General features: G+C 35.6%; 2 protein-coding genes across 7 annotated transcripts in view; one reads left to right on the top strand and one right to left on the bottom strand.

The window, feature by feature from the left end:
• The window catches only part of RALGPS2 (Ral GEF with PH domain and SH3 binding motif 2), a 131,020-nt gene that overhangs the window by 41,240 nt on the left and 67,780 nt on the right, over positions 1–22,000 (bottom strand). For all 6 annotated transcript variants that reach the window (XM_076339657.1, XM_076339654.1, XM_076339656.1 and 3 more), the window contains one exon: positions 20,947–21,073. In XM_076339657.1, coding sequence (XP_076195772.1) covers positions 20,947–21,073 — 127 coding nt within the window. The remainder of the gene's footprint in view (positions 1–20,946; positions 21,074–22,000) is intronic.
• On the top strand, positions 4,891–14,776 carry ANGPTL1 (angiopoietin like 1). The gene is made up of 4 exons (XM_076338178.1): positions 4,891–5,728; positions 10,747–10,940; positions 13,215–13,485; positions 14,506–14,776. Exons 1-4 carry the CDS (start codon positions 4,903–4,905, stop codon positions 14,691–14,693), a joined length of 1,479 nt encoding a protein of 492 aa, XP_076194293.1. The 5' UTR covers positions 4,891–4,902; the 3' UTR covers positions 14,694–14,776.

Raw genomic sequence — 22,000 nt, 5'->3', positions numbered from 1 at the left:
ACCAATGAATGAAATAAAACTTCCTATAGCAAACATCACTAGATGCTTCATGTCTTCAGCATCTGTTTTAGAGAATTCTGGAGCCCCTAAATAACACATTTCCAAACACAAAATGCACCACTCCGTTGTACCTGCCTGTTAAAATGGTGCAAACACACACAATGGCTGCAAACAAATGTAAAGGAACCCTCACAAAAAAAAAGTCACCAAAAAATCTGGAAATATTATGATATTTTGCTGTGTTTTCAGAATATCTAGTAGGACAAGATTTAGAAATCTATTCTGCAGAGAATTTCTAAGAATCTATAATTTTTAGAAGTGACACATTTCCAGTGACTACTTCAAAAACCCCTGAAGATTTTTAAATTGCTTTTTCTAGAAGGAATCAGATTCCCCTTAGTCTCAGAGAAGTAGCATTCTGTGACTCAATACATCACGTATTCGACTAACAAAAACCAAGAACGTATTATTCCTGGATCCCAGTCAATACAATTGAAAGTAATCCTGTTATTTCGGCAAAGGCAGAGTGACTTACCAGAAAAGCACTTGTTTATATAGGGGAAAGTAACTTACAGAAGTACACAGATACATCAAAAATCCATGTGAACATTTCTCCTATAATAAGAGTGTTTTCCTCACAGCAGTATGCTTCTAATGCTACGGACCCAATTTTAAGATTAAAAAACCACAAAAATCTCCACTTATTCTGAGATAGGAGAATACAGATGGTTTTATTGATTTTAGCTGCTTGGACAAAGCTTAACAGAAAACGAAGTATGCGTAACATCAATAATAGAGCTTTCAGATTAACTGGTATCATGTTCAGAGGATCTTTATTCTCAGTATTATCATTTACCTTCTCAAAAAAACTGTCTGTTTCTCTTCCTGGTTTACATGTTTATAAATGGAAGTTAATAAGAGAGCACCATTGGTATTTATCATTTGACCATATTCTTTTAATAAATATTCTGAATAAAGATATGTACTGATACTGCACTTTCCATACAAAGGGAATCCTATATTCACATTTACCTGCAATACTTCCCTTACATTCAGTCATAACAACCTACACTACCCATGGAGAAGCAGTCTTCATCAGCTCTGAAAGAAGAGATTCTAATTTGCGTTGTGGGTCTCCAAATTCTACATCCTGCTGAACGTGAGAGTCACAGCAGTACAACAAAGAATAGTTTGCTGTGTATTAAGTTAAAAAATGCCAAATATATACTAGCTTCCACACTTCCTCATCCCTGCAACTTTAATATTTGTAAGCGATACAATATTTTTTGGGGTAACACAGACAATGTTATAGTAGTTTCTCAGTGAAAGTTAAAAATACTAGTTACGGGTTTCTTTTGCTCTTTTAAATTGGAATTTTTTTCCTTTAAACACTTTTAAAAGTAATAAATCAAAGACTAATTTTGGAAACAAGTTTTTTTTTTTCATGGGGATTAGTCTGGAAAAAGAAAGAAACCAGAAGAAAAGGAATGGCATTAAATGTAAAATGGTATTGAAGCCCTATTCACAGCTCTGAGTGTTTCTGACAAGATGATGATGAAGTTTGTGTTGCTATGAATAGTTGCACAGTGCCTCCTGCAAAGCAATAAAACATCAGCATGCCAGAACATACGTAATGCCACTTCTACAGAAATCTGAGACCTAAAATTGGGTGACACCGAAACACGACAGAACCTAGTGAAGTGACAGTCTATTCTGATTTAAAAACCACAACAGTTCATAAAGAGTTAAATAACGTATTTTAAAGCAATAGTATCTGCAATCATGAGCTCCCTCGCTTATTTTCCAAGGTCTGCATTCAGGTATTTCAGCAGTCACACTCACTACAAGCAACTCTAGACTTGCAGGAAGGGTTTGAGACTGTGGTTCTGTCTAAACTGATCCCTGAGCCTCAACCGCTTTACCTCATAACAGTTATGACACTACCTAAACATCTAAACCTGGGAATCTGTGACATAATGTGTCTGATTAAAAAAACCCTAAAACTATTTCCTAACTCCAGTATTTGTCATTTTTAGGTCTTACATATTAGGCTATCATTCTGTGATACTTTGGATAAACAATTTATATTTTTTTAAGCTGCTTGCCCAGAACATCAGGAAATTTCTGAAACAGTATTTTCATTTCCTTCTAAGCTGATTAAAACTCCAGGTAAATATCTTGCCCAGAACCTATTCTTGTATAACAAGTTAGGCATTAAGCTGCTTAAACACGCCAAGCAATATCATAAGATGTTTAATTTTTTCAACACCAAAATTTCCATGGAAGCATATATGTTCTCTACCAGGTAGATTCTCAGAAGGAACTGATCCATGCTTATCTGAAATGTCTCAGTTTAATATAAGACATTTGAATTATTTCAAAGTTCTAGGGCATAATCTTATGCAGCTGTTGCATTTGGTTATGCTATAGTAGATCATTTAATTCTTTTTATGGTCTGACAGCACATATATAGACACAGAACTAACACATAAGCATAAGTGTTCAAAATGAACACATATAATATTAAAAGAAATGTGGAAAGCAGACTGCAGCAGAATACATGGTCAGAAAGTGGGCTGCATTGCAAAATGTTTGGTTTTGAAAGATTCATTTAAGTTTTAATGTATTTCAGGGGAAAAATGTGCTGCTGTGGGGAAAACCCCCAGCCATTCATTATTTAAGTAACTGTATAGGGTCTTTAAAAACTACCAAGAACTGAAGTGTTATTCACCTTTTTTGGACTATGAAGTAGCTATTATATACTGTGAAAATAGTAAAATACTGGACTTTTACTATAGCTTCATCCTTAACCATATGCCATGAAGTCACTTTCCCTGCATCTGCAAACACTGAACATAAAATATTCAAAAATAATTTAGGAGATGTGAAGAGGTTTCAAGCTTCAGACATTTAGCTTAGCTCATCTTTGTCAAGTTAGAAACCACACGCAGGCCTGTTTCCCATGTGTTTACCATGATTCATGTGAAAATTTAATCTAATGAACCTCCAACTACACTGTTCAAGTGATTAATATTTTAAATGTCTGAAATTACCAAAGAAAAATACACAATTAGCTCTGGAGAAAAGTGATACTTTTTCCTACTTTTTTTTTTTAAAAACAGAAGTTACACTTTCACCAGAGAAATATTAACAAAACTCTTAACCAAGTTTTGTTTCTGGCAAAAAAATATTTACTACTAGACACCAAAATACTTATTACTACATACTAACAGTGAAACATACAGAAATGAGTTTTTAAATATTAACATTCTCAAACTTTTATGTATTCCCTCCATTTACGTAGGGTAAAAAATGATTTTCAGTATGTGTCAAAAAGCAAGTGTTTTCTTCCCCTCCCAGAAGCAGGGCTTGCAATACAACTGTCAGCCATTTCATCAAGATTCCTAGATATAATTCCTGACTGCATGTACAGCATGGTTTGAAGTTTGTAACCACTGCTCTTAGTGAAGCCAAAATAAAAAGACTTGATATGTGTACTCTGAGGTTGAGCAGACATCACTTGCAGCAATAATACTAAAGCCAGTAACAGAACTGGGAGAAGTGACCTGACACAAAAGTCACCTTATCATTTGTAAATGTGAATGTAAAGGAAGCAGCACTGGTCTGCTTCTCCTTCAGGGTGACTGTTTCAGGATTGCCAAATGCACTTAAACTTGGCAGGAACAGCATGAAAATTATTAACCTTCTCTGGTTTTACTTTATTTCTCTTCATAACTATACAAAGGCCACTGTACAAGGCCTTGTACAACCACTAATAGTAGTCTGGAAAGGAAAGCCAGATCAACAGCTGAGATAAGAAGGAAGAGTGATCTGCTTGACAAAGCAAATAAAACATGAAAGATGAGGTTTTTTTCCCCTGATTTAAGTGCTACCTTTGTTTATAATATCAAATATTTTTAAAAATAAAGTTAAAAAACCAGGTGTCTCAAAGCATTCTTCGATCTTTATCACTGTATTTTAATTCTTTACACAAAGTTAAAAAGAAATACATTATTTTCTTTGAAAGGTGAATGAAACACTTCAGTATGGTATTTATATTGAAAACACACCTGATAACTGGATAAAAATGTTCTCAAAGATACAAAAATAGCGTGACAACAATTTTAAATGTTTATCTCAAAAGGACACAAATGCAGAACAGCGTTATAGGGTTTCCTTACAAATTTAAAGTTACTTGAATATGTAATTTTCAATGTTTGAGACAACTATGTTATGCTAATCTCCTGCCTAACACTAACGTCCAAAAATAGCGTTCGATATGTCTGTATTTTTCAAGTCTACTATATCTGTGTATATATACATTTGAAAAATGCATGTGTGTATATATGAATAGGTATGTATATAGTATTTAACAAATTATACATCGATATATACATATATAAAACTAAAAGAGGACCAGAAAGGCTTATATAATCCAAATTCCAAAATTTCTATAAATATTTTTGAAAATACTATCAGCCGTCGCTCTGTCTCCCTACTTGCCTTCTATGAAGATATTCTGCAAGCACTCTGTATGTCCTATAACCTTATGCCTTTAACTGCAGTGAGTACAGTCAAATTTGTAATGAAAGCATAACACATAATCCAAGCAGAACATTGTTTCTGAACATTTATCCATTGCAACAACTTTTCTACTAAATCCAATACCTAAATTTTAAGGTTTGCTGCTCAAAATAGAAAGCTATTCTTTGAAGTTAATAGAATGGAACCTAACTGCAACCAACAGATTCCAAAGACTTGTCTACATACATGTAAGCATGGCAAACCCATAATTTTAGGTAGTTGAAGCAGTACAGAAGCCTGAGTTATGGCTTTAATTTAATTATTTTATCTTCTATCTGTTCAATAGTCTCTTCTGACAGTCATCATACTTGCTTCAAAATGAAGATATTTAAATGGACTTTGGGTGTACTATTGTTCCTGCTGTTGTCTATCGGGCGCTGTACAGAACAATCTACGCCTAATAAAACATCCCAATGGAGGCACCCTCGTTCAGCAGACGGTGGAGAGGAAGGGAAAAAATGTGGTTACACATTCTTGGTCCCAGAACAAAAAATCACAGGGCCAATTTGCGTGAATACTAATGGACCAGGTACTGGTAACAGAAAAGACGAAGTCACAAGAATGGACATAGAGAACTTGAAGGATGTCCTGTCCAAGCAAAAGCGGGAGATTGACATTTTGCAATTGGTAGTGGATGTGGATGGAAACATTGTGAATGAAGTAAAATTACTGAGGAAAGAAAGTCGTAACATGAACTCTCGGGTCACCCAACTCTATATGCAACTCTTGCATGAGATAATTAGAAAGCGTGATAACTCACTTGAGCTTTCCCAACTGGAAAACAAAGTCCTTAATGTTACAACAGAAATGTTGAAGATGGCAACAAAATACAAGGAGCTTGAAGTGAAATATGCAGCCCTAACTGATCTTGTAAATAATCAGTCTGTGACTATCTCACTGCTGGAAGAGCAGTGCTTGAGAATCTTCTCACGACAGGACACCCATGGGTCTCCACCTCTTGTTCAAGTCGTGCCACAGCACATTCCTAACAGCCAGCCATACACTCCCGTTCTTCTGGGAGGTAATGAGATACAACGAGACCCGGGTTACCCTAGAGACAGAGATGTAAGGCCACCACCTGATCCAGCTACTTCTCCTACAAAGAGTCCTTTCAGAGTACCACCACTGGCTTTAATTAATGAGGGTGAGTTGCCTATCACTACTTATCTAACATGAGATTACTCTATTTCAGAGGCAAACTGTCCTGGCTATAGAAATAGAATGAAGAATTTAAAGTATCTGGTACAGCTAGCCCTTGCTCCTGATTCTGCCCCCCACCCCACTCCCACCCCCCTCCTGCCCAGAAAGCTTTAGTTTGCCAAATAGTCTAATTCTTAAGCTATAGCTGCATAAGATGAATTTGTTGAAATAGTTGATACTAAGAAATTCAATCTGAAGTATTTATGCCTTTGAATCACAAAGTATTGGGGTTTCTGTCTCCAGCTGGGTTTGAGTTATGGGAATGAAAATTCAGTATTAGCATATATTTTCTAGTATTTAGCCCTGTTTCTTTGAAGATGCCTACTAGCTACATGTTACAGTAACCAGCAATGGTGAATAAGAGAAGCTAATTCTTCTTAAATAAATGAAGTAATTTTAAGTAGTTGTCCTTTACACTTACACATACACATTTGCCAGAAGTTAATCCTGCTAGAAGAATTTTATTCCTTCTATTCTGAACTGCTTTAAAGTGAACATCTAAATCCACCAACACAGTCGTGCAATAAGTCTGAGTGTTTGGTTGAAGTATTCAAGAGAGTAAGATAAGTTTGAAAGGATAATTGAATCAAGGCTGGATCCAATTAGATGCACTCAGCTTTGAAAATTTAAAATGAGTGGCTACATTCCCAGTAATTTGATGTTGGTAGGGAATGGCAAGTTAAACTAATACCATAAATATTATGAAAATACATTCAGGAGACTGTATCACATCTTCAGTGGTTACATTCTTCAGGTCATTAGATAAATTCATTTATCACTAGAAACAAAACTAGTGACAAGAAAATTAACTACCTCTGAGCTGCCCAGAATTCTATTATGATTCTCACTTTATTAAAATTTTGACAGAATTGCGATAAAAAAAAATTTAAGGATTTGGAAAAACAAGTTTCTCAGACATCCATTCAAGCGCTTGCTCTTGGCTTCTGTTAGCTTGCACAGAAAAAAAGGTTTGGTTGGGTTTTTTTTTGCTTTCAAATTGCCTTTAGTCACAGTTGGAAGTTCAACTTAGTTCCTAAGATGAAGACAAACATTTATTTGTGACTGTTCTACAGCATTACAAAAAAAAATAACTGCTGATGTAAAGAACAACTATTTTTATTCAGGGTCTGCAGAAAATTCAGGCACAAGCCCAAGTAAAATGCCAGATGTCATGAGAATTTAAATCGCACATCATGACACAAAGGAAAGAGCTAATATAAAAGCATTATGTTAATGTCTGGTCAGACAGCAAAAGTATAATTCTAAAAAACGGTGAACTCCTGTTTCCCAGAAAACCCATGCTTCAAGGTTTTGTTATAAATGCATCTTTTTCTCTCTCAATATATGCCTGCTGTACATACAAAATGAAGCAACAGCACTAAATGTTTTCCTCTAAATTATCTACCATGGTTTTCACTAGCCCCTTTACCCCTAAAAGTTCAGAATTTGAATCCATTGTTGGCAAGGGGACACAAAGAAATCTTAGGAAATTTATTTTAACATTATTCAATTTCCTTTATTTAATACTAGATTCTTGGGTTTGAAGTTTAAGTGTTTCTTGCAGTGCCTTGGGATAATGAGGGTTGAGAATTGCTACAGCTGATAGAGCATCAATCATCAAAAACAAAACTTCTAAATTGCAACAGAATGCCGTTATTATCTCTGATTTTTTAAATTAAGGTAAGCATATTTAATGGTGCACGGAACCAAAATTGTCTATGTCATAGAAAAATGACCTTTCCAGTTAAAAGATTATGACTATTTATACTGTATAAAGATGTCAAAAAAGACCAATGAAAACCAAACAGTCCCATCAAAGACTTGGTTATGACAGACTAAACAACTGGACAAACAAGTAGGAGCTTTCTCCTACTATATCTGAAGATGTTGTACCTAGCAAATACCTGCATGCAGCAGAAGTTCACAGAAGAGTCAACATGCATCTTAATATTGTGGGTGGAGAGTAAAACTCAAAATATATGGGGAACTGAAGGATGAGATCTTATTTTCTGAAGAGTATTTTAGTCAATTTGCATACAAATGGCCCTAAAAATTGAGGAAGAATAATGTTCCTGCGAATTACAGTTTTCACTATTATCTTAATCCTTGGAATAGTAACTAGTGTCCCCAAATTTTATTGCCACTATGTTGCAAAAAGTAACTTCAAGTAGAAAGAGCACTTGAAAATTACACCCACCCACCCCCACCCACTCTGCTGGTAATACCACTCAGTTAACAATGTAACTTTTTTTTTTTTAATAGATCCCCAATTTTATTTTGGAATTTTCCTCTACTGTTTCCCAAAAAATCCTCTATATGAAGCTTACACAAGCACAGCTTCTGTATCATCCATTTAAGATAACATTTGGCACCTTAAATAGGATTCAGCCATCATTTTATTAAGCTTCCAACTTAAAATATTTAATCGCTTTCCTTCTCTACTACATCTAATTTACAATAGAAAGGATCTGTTCTAAATCGTCAGTCTAACACACAATTTTAGAAGTGAAATACTTAACAGATCATCTCCTCAGAGTATTTCTAACTTATAACTAATTGTCTCAGCAACTTAGCGTAAACAGACTGTTACAAAAGACTAGATATGCATGAGATATGATACGGAGCCAGAGAGTCTCCACTCACACCAGCACTGTGGAGAGTATTACACTGTTTCACAAATCTCAGCATTTCCACTGACCACAAAATGGATCAGTTCTTATATCCATGAACTTAAGCTAATTACATATAACAAAGAATTTACTTCTGAAAAAGGATTCAAGGCTATACACCAAAAGTTATGCGATTTGTTGTATTTCCTTACACTAAGAGCAGAACTCTGTTACGTCTGCTACAACATTAGGTTATGATAAGCACATAGACAAATCTGAGCATCAAAAAGCAGACAAGTTGTATCCTGTGACCTTAATGCCAGCTGAATTTCAGAAGTGATCAAAGTGTATTACATAAACAGACTAGTACAGTTCTGTCTGCCTTAAAAGTTACTTACAATCACTCCAAACATCTGCTTGGGTCTCTCATGGAAAAATGAGTCCTCAACTCCTCCTCCAGTGGAAATCATGTGAAATAATATATAGCAGATTTAAACTGAGCTATTCTTAATATTCAATTAGTATTATAGAAAAACCTACTTGTCCGTTTATACACTTTTTCTAATGCGATAATTGCTTTACAATAGTACTTCTAGAACAATGTCCCTGTTGGTTATACAGCACCCAAATTTACTTTAGACAGTTCAAGGAAAGGGAATGAGATCCAGCTTAGCCCAGGAAATTGTCTATCCACCGGACAAATTTTGCAATGTGCACAATCTACGTGGAAATTTTAATTGTGAACAAGAGAAAAAGCACTCTTATACCAAAGCTACAGTATTCTTTCCTAAGCTACTACTGCATGCACTGCAAGAATGACAAAAACATCATAAAATACTGACAGTACAGTATGCAGCAGTACTTACAACAATGGCTCAGTGTCTGCAGCATTCTTGGTAGCACTGTCACAGCCAGAAGCTCCCAGTAGACACCTTCATTACATACACAAGCTTTTTGCACTCTAATTAATATGAAATGCTTTATGGATTTCTTGCTTATTACACACTTATCCAACTGGCAACTACTAGTTTAAGATCTAAAGAAAGAGCAACTTTCAATTTGCTTTTGTCACACAACCTTAATCTGCAATGAAGGCCACTTTCACTCAACCTCTACTTTTGATTAAAGAATAACCTCAACAACTGTCTCCTATGCTTCTTTGCACATTAGCTTCTTCTGTGACTGATGAGTTTTCTCTGAAATTCCAAGCAGATTTGAGAAAATGAGCCTCCTAAAATGAGAGGAAAGCTGTAGGTAATTTACTTTCAGATTTACTGAGTATGAGTTTTCAAATATATTTGGGCATCCACCACTAACTAGCCGTCAGAACAAATCCTGCTTTTCATTAGTAAATAAGCAGTCTCTCTTTAAATCAACTGAAGTAGTGATACATGAACATAAATCCTTTTCTAAAAAGTAGAAAATAAAAATATTACCAAAAACTGAAAGGCAAACTAGGCAAAGTTTTCAGAGAAATGGAAGCTGCATGCTTCTTACAGAATAACTAGATGCTCTTCTGTAAGTAGTATTTGTAAAACCACTATTCACATGGTCTAAAATAGAGCTTTCAAGCAGCACTGTCAACAGCATTTCTGTAGAATCACAGCCCTGAAAACAAGTATGTGAGCCCTTATAGCTGCTCAAAAGTCCTTCTCCACCGCTTGCATATTTTCTTCATCAGTATCCATCTACATGTATCACACCAGGATGACACATGAAACTTAAAAGATTCCTATCCACAGTTAACAGGCTGATCCCAGAACTGGGTAAGTACATAAAGGCAAAAAAGTTATGCAGTTTAAGAATACTCTTTCACTAAATTCAATGTCTGTAGACTTTGGCAGTAAATATTTCTTACAGCAGCTCTCAAACTATTTATGTATTCAGGTGTGTGTGTGGGGGTTGTTTGGGTGTCTCAGGTTTGGTTTGGTTTGTTTTAAACTTCCACCAGCTTCAAATGGGTGCACTAGGACAATGAAGTAAATTGACATCTACCTCTTGTAAAAGTGGTACAGGAGAAAATAGTTAATGAAAATCATAATGCACTTCTTGAATATCAGGAGTCAGAGTATAAATCTTTGACACAGTAGACAAAGTTTAAAAATTGGGTGTTGGTAACTAAAGTCTATTACCTGTTTAGCAAAATGAAGTTTTTGTTTAAAAAATATATATAGGATATTGACATGTTTATTTATATATACACAATTAATCCAGGACAGTAACTTTTTACACTGTTTTCCATGGTAGTTTTACCTTAATTGAATTACTGACTTTGCTACTATTACAAAACATTCTTAAACAATGTGCACTCCATAGCCAAGCCTGAATGCTTATAGTATTTCTTTTCAAAAAGGTCCATTCAAAGACTGCCAACAAGCCAAGGAAGCTGGGCATTCCAACAGTGGGATTTATATGATCAAACCTGAAAATAGTAACGAGCCGATGCAACTATGGTGTGAGAACAGCCTGGACCCTGGAGGATGGGCAGTTATTCAGAAGAGGACAGATGGATCTGTCAACTTTTTCAGGAACTGGGACAGTTACAAGGTAAATTCTGGAATGCAGAAAATCAGCTGCTTCATTTCAGTGCAGCAGTGACATTATCTATTGCAATCAAGGCGATGCGAACATTTCCAATGCAATTCTTCATTGCAAACAGTTGTACTGAATGAAAACACTGAGGAGTTGGAAATAGATACCTGCTAAATTAGACAGTGAAATTAATTTTACAAACAAAGATAATTGAAGAGAGTGGTCATCCCTCAGAGGCAAACATTTCAGTGGGCATGTGCTATTTCACACAATGCATTACTTAACTTTGTATCAGCTAACTTACTGTCTGAAATAGCCTGCATTTGTAATGCACAACACAACTGGGGAGACATGTTATTCTAGACAGTGACTGGGAAGTCATTTATTACAAAGACCTAACTAAACACATGATTTTTATTTACATGCTGAGAACTACAGTAAGTACTTGAAAAGCTTAATTGTCTCCCTTATGAATAAGCAGTCTCAGTCAGTGGAATTATTCATTTAAGCATATTAATAGATTTGCAGGATCAGGGCCTCAACTTAAAAACATTCCTAATAATGAGTTAAAGGAAATAATTTCTACCTTTAAAATTAGGTTAGAAATCTGAAGATGTAGGGCTTGTGAAGGGAAACACATTCTTGTGTGTTATTGTGATATTATGCACCAGCAGGCATAATGCCTAGGATTACAAATGCATGCTGCTTTGGAGTAATTACATGCTAGACAGGAAATTTGAAAATCCATTTGGTTGGGTTTTTAAAATAATAATAATAATGTACTGACTTCATACATATAGGACACGGGTGTTCCCTGTGGTGCTGCGCTCACTTTAAATGGATCTACAATTGCCACGTGCATTGTATCTGAAGAGAGAACTGAGCCACATTTAACTCAATCAGTCATCTAAAAATCATATATACAAAGGAAATGACAAAAGATTACTATAAGGATTTTCACGTTTTGCATTTTTGGAATTTAGTGATTCAAATGTTAATCATTCCTTAGTAGCAGTTATTCAAGGTCTTTACTTCTCAGAAAAATAGGTGGTTGGTTTGGTTTTTTTTAATGTTATAAGGCAGTTATGGAGTGCTTTATAAAGTAACCATAAAAATTTTGAACATAATACAAATAAAATGTAGAAGAGTGTATAACTGGTGTCTAATAATGGCTCAAGCTTGGGCAAATTTGCCCCCAAGAGATTTCTCATTAAATTGCAGTGGCTGAAGATGGTATTCCTATTACCTAACTTCAGGTACTTGAAGGTGCACCTCTGTGACTGGCTTTAAACCACTGACAACAGACATGTCTCCCATGCCCACATTTCTACTTCTTTCCCGATCTCTGTGCAGCTGCACAGCTACAATGTTGACGCAAGGGAAGTATTGCAAATGTGGCCATGAGCCAGGAGAAAAGCACTGCTACCATTTTTGGCAGTAGCATGATGCTAGATCAACTTAAGCCACTTGTGAAACTGCAGCTTGAGTTAGGAGCCTACACTGTTTATCTACTGGAGAGAGACTTCCCCAGAAAGTGATTTGAAGCAGGAAATCAATTGTAGGTCCTACATAATCAGCAGCCTGAGAAGGAGGTTAGGAAGACCTCAGAAACTAGGAAGCGTAACAGATAGCTATGGTGGGTGACATACCTACCTTAGCTGCAACACCAAACATTAACAACACTGGTTTACTTAGGGACAGGAGACAGCAGATATGAAATATCACTTCACAGCTACTGTACCAGTAGTCTGTGATTTGAAAGGGAAGACGTCTTTATATTTCGTTTCTAATAAATCTAGTAAAGAGCACAGGTGAATTATGTGATTAAATTTACAGTAAATAACAACACTAGTTGCATTAAAAAGGCAACAAAAAGTTATCTACCTTGAACACTGAGACTGTTGATCCATAAATAGCTTTTCCAACCTGGAAATATACCCCCTTAAATTTCATCATTCATACATTCTTACAGATTCCCTCGGCTTTGTCAAGAAATACACTGTTTCAATTTCCCTATTCTCTCTCCCTTTATCTTAAAAAGAAGAGGACATCACAGAAAACAGATAGTTTTGCCACCTTTACTGATTCTGGTAGTACCTCATGCAGAGAGCAGTCCAACTGAGACCAAGTGCAGCAAAATAAAGCATTTAAATGCATGGGTTGAGCAGTCATTCAGAAGCTTAAAGGCCTTCAGTACCCAGGTTCCACTGGTTTATGATGCTGCTACTGATGAGCATTTTGACAAAGAAGAAAAACTAAGCTAACATCACCTGATCTTCTTTTGTACAGAAAGGATTTGGAAACATTGATGGAGAGTACTGGCTGGGACTAGAAAATATTTACATGCTTACCAATCAGGATAATTACAGACTGTTGATTGAGTTAGAGGACTGGAGCAATAAGAAAGTCTATGCAGAATACAGCAGTTTCCGCCTGGAGCCCGAAAGCGAATTCTACAGGCTACGCTTAGGAACTTACCAAGGAAATGCAGGCGATTCCATGATATGGCATAACGGAAAGCAATTTACAACATTGGACAGAGACAGGGATATGTATTCAGGTAAGGAAACTAGTATGTATGTGAAAAGTGAATACAGTAGATTCCATTAGTGATACTACCTTTCAAAAAAGACTATAGTACAAAAAAAGTAAATTCTGATAAAACAACTCTATTGAAAGATGCTTCAAACTGATAATGATAAAAATCACGATGATAATAATGATGATAATAATAATGATAAAAATCAGGGCCCCCTTTCAGCCCCTGCACCATTCAGAAATTCAAATTCTATTACCCTCATTGCAGGCACACTTCAGCAAGCTTCGTATTTAGCTCAATGACATCCTTATCACTTGCATGTGACTCTGCAGTCAGAATACCTGTCCAGGTGATCTCTCAGAGTAGTACTGTGGCCACATAACAATCATCACCATGAACTAAAGCCTCTGAACAGCATGAAAGGAACTGCAATTGTGCACAGGCTTAGTTATGTACCAATACTTGAGAAACAGGCAGATCACCTTGTTTCATTATCCTTAAAGGACACTTTTTGTTCATTTCCATGCTCTTACTCCAGCTTTCCCCTTAAAGCTTTAGCAATAAAAGAAAGGTTGGGGAGTGTAATACTTCAACTGCTTTTTCTCAGCTGTCAACAACCATAAAGCTGGACAAATCTTGCAAACTCTTAAACAAGCCTGTAACAGTAAATACACAAGTTACAAGCAACTCTTTGTGGAACTGTGGCCCTGCATGCTGCTTGGGACTGTATCAACTCACATTGCTTCCACTGAAGTATTTCTAAACAGTACATAATCCGAGTTCCTTGAATGTTAGCTCATGGACAATCACTGCTGGTAGTCTGAGAAGAGCTGATCTCCTCAGTTTTCAGCTGTCACATTAAATACCGTGTTAATCGTCACCCCTCCAGGCAACGGTTGCTGTTACAACAGAATTTTTAATTTAGGTAGAAGCAGCAACTGATATGACCACAACAGGCTATGAAGCACTTAAAAGTTCCCTCTAAGAGTAAGCCAGAATATGAAAGCATTTGCTAATCTCCATTTCTCCTCTGTTTCACAGGAAACTGTGCTCACTTTCACAAAGGCGGCTGGTGGTACAACGCATGTGCCCATTCTAACCTTAACGGGGTGTGGTACAGAGGAGGTCACTACAGGAGCAAGTATCAGGATGGAATATTTTGGGCTGAGTACCGGGGAGGTTCCTACTCCTTGAAAGCAGTTCAAATGATGATCAGACCTATAGACTGAGGAGGAAAATCCCACAGTGCTCAAGTGATCACGTATAAACTTCTCAGTGCTTGAGTTCCAGAAAAATAAAATATTACTTTTTAATCATTATTTTGCACAATCTGCCCCTGCAAAAAGCAGGTCTACAGTTTTCCTGTCTTTTTTTTTTCCTGTTGTGTTCCACCCTCCTTTTTTTAGAAACCTTTTCTACTGTGACAGACGGTGTTTTTTTAAACATACATTCACAAAAGCAGACGTTTGTGCTTGCATAGCATATTTATCTTTGTTCAAGTCCAACATACTTTATGTAAACAGTCATTAAAGCTGGTAAAAAATTCCAGATATATGACAAGATATAAGCTTTTTCACTTAAAAAGCTTATGCTTTTTCAGGTTAGCTCAACCCTTAAATGTAAATATGTGAAATGACATTGTCTTGCTTTAATGTGAAAATTGATTAGTTATTTAACAATTTATTTAAAAATGTTGGTATTACTTTCAATGAAAATCTGACTTCACATTACTGTTTAAGATTTACTCCAAGAAGCTACACAAAAAATTGAAAACATTCTAGGCTTTGCCAGCAGAGAGAGATTTTTGCAACAAATAATTATTTCAAAATGAAGTGGCGAATTAAACATAAAATACAAAATTTCTTAGTGGTGTAGAGAATTCCTTAAGATCTGCATATCCTACCTTCTGTAAAACACTTAGGCAAAATGTTCCTAACGTAAGAAAAATAATTGTATGAAATGATTGATAAACTCAAGACAACCAAATTGCTCAGTTGGTTTTTTTTTTTTTTACTTTCTACCTCCATATTCAAACATCCGAATTAAACAAAAATATTTCTTGATACTTTGAACTTAAATGACAAAAGGAAAAGTCCTGATATTAAGGTCATGATTTGACACTTGGAGAACCCTCTCCTGCTCCAATTAGGAGTGATGGGGTCTGAACAAGTGATCACACATACTAATTTAGAGAAGCACCAAGCCTCTGAATATTTTAAAAGTTTTCCTCCAACACGGCTTTCTGCTGACATAGTAAACCCAAGATTAGAAATCAGCTCTGAGTGTATTCTTCCTGCCACCCCAAACTTGGACTGCTCTTATGACATACACATTTCCATTCCCCTACATGCATACAACTCTGATATTGTCTAGATTAAATTTTTAAACTTCTGGATATCTGACTTCCACTGGAATTAATATGTAATTTAAGAAATTAATTAGAAAATACTTTTCCAACCTTTAACAAATGCCATAAAACATACTGCATCAAAACAAGATCCTTCCAAAACCGGAAACAACAAAGTGTTCACTTTAGGTACCAGAGTCTCCAAAACTAAAGCTTTCTTCCTAGTATATAAAATTATTTAATAATTGTACTTATCCACACATTACTTAATTTGATATTACACAAAAACTAAATATGCTGTTCTGAGCTGTAACTGATGTGTTTGTTTGGCACCTCATATGTCCCTTCAGAATTTTAAGGAACTTTGCCCCTATTTAACATAAGAAACCCTCATAGCTAGAAGAATAATCTAATATTAATATTAGATTAGTCAATACCAATTGCTATGCAAAACCTCATTTGTGGTTCAAAGGAGAGAAAATAGCATTTTGCTTTCAAAACACATTCTCTGGAGTAGATAAAGCTTCATTGATAATATATGGCTGCAAGGGTTGTGGTTAAATCTTTGGTCAGAGATCAAAGCCAACAAGTTTCAACAATATTTAATTGGGGTTGGTGGGGGGGATGGGTGGGGAATCAGTCCCAGCATATTCAGTTCCCAAATTCCAAGAATTTTAATTGACACAAATGTTTAGGATTACAATTCTGAAATTGTTCTTCATATAAGGAATATTTGTTTGTTAGAAATACCATACAGACCTCATTGATTGAGTGTTCTATAAAACGCTTTTTAATTGCAAACGCTTAAAATTCAGACTATTTATAGGTTATTCTTTTTTTCTATGGTAGCTGGATAGAAGAGCAGTTCAGGTGAATTTAAAAGCTGAAAATGCCCTCCAAAACGTTCCTTTAATGAACACTTCTGATAGCTTTAGTTCATTCAACCAACAGATTTCCTCTCCTTGGGAAGAGATCTTACTTTACCACAAGAATCTCTTGCCTGCTACAAAAACGGTGTTTATTTATTCAGTGCAGTCAGTGAAAGGTGTACTTTGCAGAAACCCCTAAGTAAAATTAGCTTGCACTCAGCCTTTAAATTAAATCTTATATATTAGACATCTAAAAAATGAGTCTTCCCCAATTTAAAGCTGCAGGATGACATCAACTAAACATTATTACAAAATATACCCAGAAAGCTCAGACTGTACAAATGCTGTGCTCTGAAAGGAAAGACTTAAATTTAATTTGCCGATTTAAGATTAAGAGGAGGTAAAGCATTGCATCTCTTTTTGAGGTTGCTTCATACTCTATACAATAATTTACTACTTTCAAATGCTTGTAACTATCAGTTCTTAGCTTTTGGGTTGAATTTTCTAAGCAGGGTAAATGACTTTAAAAGTTCAATGTTTTCTCTCACACTTTTTTTAGAAAAGTTTTTCAAAAGAGGCTGTAGCATCCCTCAAGCTTATTGCACTGGACATTCAGAAGCTATCTGTGAAGGATATAGTTTTCACCATTCCTGTACTGTCAGTCCAAATTTAACCAAGCAGACCTTGCAAAAGTTTAACCTATACTAAACCTGAAACACGGTTTTCACATATATTTCCAAAGTCTATTGCAAGCATTATCACTGAAGTAGCTAAATATCCATCAGATGAATACTTCAATAACCTGTTTTCAGCTTTCCCGTTTCTGGATATAATTCCTGAAAGACAGCCATAAGAAAATATTTCACAAGGTAGTACTGCTTAGTTTAATAAAAATCTTACTTCTCAAGATATGGCTCAATTGTTTCATTGTGCAACCTCAAACTCCATGATAAGACTCCATTTGAGAATGGGTTTTTGTTCTAAGGCAAAATATAACATCACACATACAGCTCCCATTCGTTTTGGCTACTTTAGTTGGCTGGGTGATGCAACAGTGATGACACATCCCACATCGTGTAATGAGGACCTAATGCTGAACATTTTTATTGGTGTTGCACGGCTCTTAGCATTCACATTTAAGTTCGCGAGTCCACAGTGACGATGTGCTGCTCTCACTTGCATTTCTAGAATTCTGGAATCGCATCACACTTATTACTGCAGGAACTGAAAAATATTTTTATTTTTTCCCCCTAGTTAAATGTGGAAGGACATCTTTATCTTGTCCACAGTGAGTGAGCTGTGGTAGTAAGAAAATAATCTGTACTTCTGCGGTTCCATTCCCATTGCAAAGACTACACAAAAAAAGCATTTAAGCTTTATCCTATAATGTTAAGATGGTCATGAAAAAAACCTCCACACCCACATTTGATATTTGGCTGCATGAGGGTAAACCTAGTAACCTTTGAAGGGTAAAACATTCATCTTTGAAATTGCAGCTGAAATTCCTTTATATGCTCACTTTCCCTATGACTTCCAAACAGGTCCTTCACAACCAGTGCCAGTATTTCCCCAGAGGGGATCTCCAGTGGCAAATGTAATGGTGTGGCAGGCTTGACTCTCTGCACTCTTCTAAGGAGCATTTTAGGGGAGCATGGCAACTGTGGGATCTTTGCACCAACAGTGAAGAGAGCCCCGCCTCAGACCTCCTGTTTCCGTGAGAGGAAATGGACCTTATGATTAATCCCCCTCCCTGGTACATGCCAGAATCACTATTTCAAACAGCAGACTTTTAGGTAGACTTTTGTACACATTTTAAACCAGGAGCAGCACTACTCCTGTACATGATTTTATACCAGAAGTAACAGCAGAAAAAGATCCTTTCAGGAATTATAACCTATAGCTGGTAAGCTTAAAACAGTAAGTCAACTTAAGTTACTTCTGCTCTGTATGAGTAAAAATGCCTTGGGAAGGAAATTTTAGAAATAATACTCCTGCAAATCTACTCAGGTCTTACTGGAGATTAACGCTTTGATCAAATGAGAAAAATTGGACACAACAGCAAGGTGGATCCAGCTTTACCATGACTGTAGTTTCAAGGCAATTTTGTTCTTTTTGCCATATATTTAAACTTACAAAATTAATTTTAGAGGGAGTGCACCAGTGGGCATTTGCTATTCCTTCGGAGAATTAAAAAAGGCTTGAGGACATTCTTCATGTCATTGGTAAGAATTGGTATTATATGAAACCAGGTGACAACACATTCTTTAACTACAGCAGCTCAGAGCATTTCTTTCTTTCTAAGCAGAAAAGAAATATGCATTTCACTTCAACAAACTATTAAGTCAAGCCCAAAGCTTATTCTAACGCAAAAATTAGACAAGAGGTTGTTAATGTATCGAGGAAAACATCTGTAACTGAACAAAACTTAAAACATTGTTTTCCAACATTTGACCTTTTTTTTTTTAAATATAACACTTGCCCGTAATAAGGCAGTATTTTTAAAGTGTCAGACAAATACACCAAAGCATAAAGATTTCTGTGTACAGCAGTAAGTATTAGAAGACCACAATGGCAAGGGTCAGAGTATCGTGAGATTTTAAAAAAATCTGACAGCAGGTTGGCTTGGGACTTCTACGATCAGCAAGAAAACAATTTGAGCCTGGCTTCATGTTTCATAAATCATGGCATATAGCTAAAAAGCATCTGGAAAGCTAGAAACTGCATTTCAGAACCATATACAGTGTGTATATACTAAATGTGTACACATGATGGGAAAGCTACAAAATGACATGTTTAATTACATTACATTATGCTTGGCTGCTTCTTTGCCCCTTTTAATTCAGGCCTAGTTTTAATAGCTATGTCAACAAACTGGGTAGCATGTGATAGTATGCCACACCAGCAATTTTCACACCTGCACTTCAGACAAAATACACTCATGCTGATTCTTCCATTCTAGACACAAACAATTATCAATATCTGAATACTTGAAAATACAGGAAATTAACAGCTGTTAAGATCACGTTGGAACTGATGGATGTTTCTGGGAGGGATGTAACAGGGAAGTAAAAAATGAAGACAGAATGAGGAACTCTATAGGACTACTTGTCATTAAAATTATTATCGGTTCTCCACAGCAAAGTATTTTTTTCTATTTAAGTATAAAGCATGTAAAATTCAATCAATTTAAGTATAAAGCATGTAAAATTCAATCAATTTTGCCAAACTTGAATATATGCATTTTAGAGGCATCAGTCTAGACTTTAACATCAATGATGGTATTGTCACTCATATCAAGGTATGAAACGACTGAAATAACATTGCGATGGACACATAGATCACAGCATAAAGACGACTGTCAACTTATTAATCTTGAAAAAATTAATAGCCCAGCTGAGTAAAGGAAGTATCAAACTTCAGGAACAAAGAGATTACAGTTTAATAAGCGTTAGTGACCACAGGAGGTCACCTTGAATTTAGGTGTAAGAGCAACTCATATCTGCAAAAATATCAACTATTTTTTCTGGAAAAGAAAAAAATTGAGTAAACATTTCCTTAATTTTATGTGACTACTGACATCTTATGATATCAAAGAAAAGCTACATTAAAAAAAGCACATTGATCACTTTAAACAAACTGAACTGAGACATTAAGTAACACTAGATTAGCTTAGCAACAAAAGCAATACATATTAAACACATCTAGTTTTCAGATATGCAGGAATATCATTTACTCGTAATTATTCCATAAAGCTGAGTCAGTCGTAACAACCCAGTTTCTCTTGTCACCTTAGTATAATTAAATGCAGCAATATCTCCAGGTTTTAGCATGTTCCAAACCCTAAGATCTACATTTATTTATCTGAGAGGTTGGTGATTTATAGCTTCTCATAAATTAAAAGCCATCATTACTATAACAGTCAAGTATTTAGCTCTAAGAGTGCTAGTAGGCATAACAGTTTAAGTACTTCTCCAGAAGTCAATCAGCATATCTATACAACATATGAGAAAATAATTTCCTAGAAAACTGATACTGTATGTAAAACCTGAAGTGTTTGTGAGGTTTTATAGGTATTTTCTTTCTGAAGCTAGTGAAGTTATTTCTTGCCATATACAGAGTATCCAGAATCAACTAGTGGTTATAGGTTCTTTACTGAAGTATTGAAATAGTTTCATGAATGCTTAAAAGATGGTGTTTAGTTTCTGTAATTACTGGAGAAGTATGTTTGTCATTAGCGTTTCCCACTAGAAATATACTTCAGCTTACCTAAATAGGGAATACAAGGAGTCATCTTCAAGCTGCTGATATAGTCTCTAAGCCTTTTGTAATTATCTTCTTTACTCATAACATACTCCAGCTTTTCAAAGGTGGCTTTATCCTTCCGACTTAATAACTAGGGGGAAAAAAAAAAAAGAAGCCAAAACCAGATGAGTGTTAAGTTTGAGAATTATGATTTCTCTTTTACCCTTAAAAGCACGGATTTCCATCCCCTGCCCCCCCCCCCATTTTTTTTGTTGTTGGTTTGTTTTCAAATACAACTGCTTCAAAATTACAGCATTTACTCCTTAAGGATGAGTACTTGGAGAGTTTACAAAGAAAAGCAGCTATTTTGGCTGTTAAATTTAAACTATCCTTTTAAAAAATTAGTCCTGGAGGTTCCTTCTGAAATCATCCAAGTTTTCAAAAGACTAATCTAGCTAAAACACAGCACACTTTCACATGCTGTCCACTTCTACAGTATTTCAAAACGGTAGTTTATTCACTCCAATTATCCATAAGTTAACATTTCTTTGTCAGATATACTAGGAAATTTTATACTAATCCAGCTTCACAAAAACCCAAGTTCCAAAATACGTTCTTATTCTTGAGAGCTATCACAACAAATAATTTTCCAAAGAGCAAAACAATACCATTAAGATCTGATAAATATCTTAAAATAAACTACAATTTTAAAAACAATGAATGCAGATATACACATATACATGTACTTGAAGGTCTGGAAAAGAGTAAGGGTTTCATCCATTTTTCTTTACAGAAGGCATTATGGACTTGAATATAGGCTGTGTATATTGTTCTGCCAACTAGCAATTTTACTGGCTCTTAATATTACAGGAATGTCGACTTCGAATACAAAACTTAAAAGTCATGGATCTCCTTCACTGTCCATTCCTCCTCCCATCGTGTGTTCCCCCCCCCTTCCTTTGACAAAATTAACAGCAACCAGACTCTCTTTGTAAGATTGGGAAAGTAAGTTAGGATATTTTTAAAACATCTAGCTGAACTACTGCTGCAAAACTACATTAAAGGCTTAATTTTAATT

This window comes from Aptenodytes patagonicus, chromosome 5 (genome assembly GCF_965638725.1).
Source record: "Aptenodytes patagonicus chromosome 5, bAptPat1.pri.cur, whole genome shotgun sequence".
Classification (NCBI taxonomy): Eukaryota; Metazoa; Chordata; class Aves; order Sphenisciformes; family Spheniscidae; genus Aptenodytes; species Aptenodytes patagonicus.
The sequence above is the reverse complement of the archived record's forward strand: the minus strand, read 5'-3'. Positions and strand labels throughout refer to the sequence as shown.

Excerpts from the sequence above, each read along its gene's own strand:
- ANGPTL1 (XM_076338178.1), top strand. The coding sequence starts at position 4,903 with ATGAAGATATTTAAATGGACTTTGGGTGTACTATTGTTCCTGCTGTTG. Across the intron at positions 5,729-10,746 it reads ACTGGCTTTAATTAATGAGG|GTCCATTCAAAGACTGCCAA; the intron begins GTGAGTTGCCTA and ends CTTTTCAAAAAG. Across the intron at positions 13,486-14,505 it reads AGACAGGGATATGTATTCAG|GAAACTGTGCTCACTTTCAC; the intron begins GTAAGGAAACTA and ends TCTGTTTCACAG.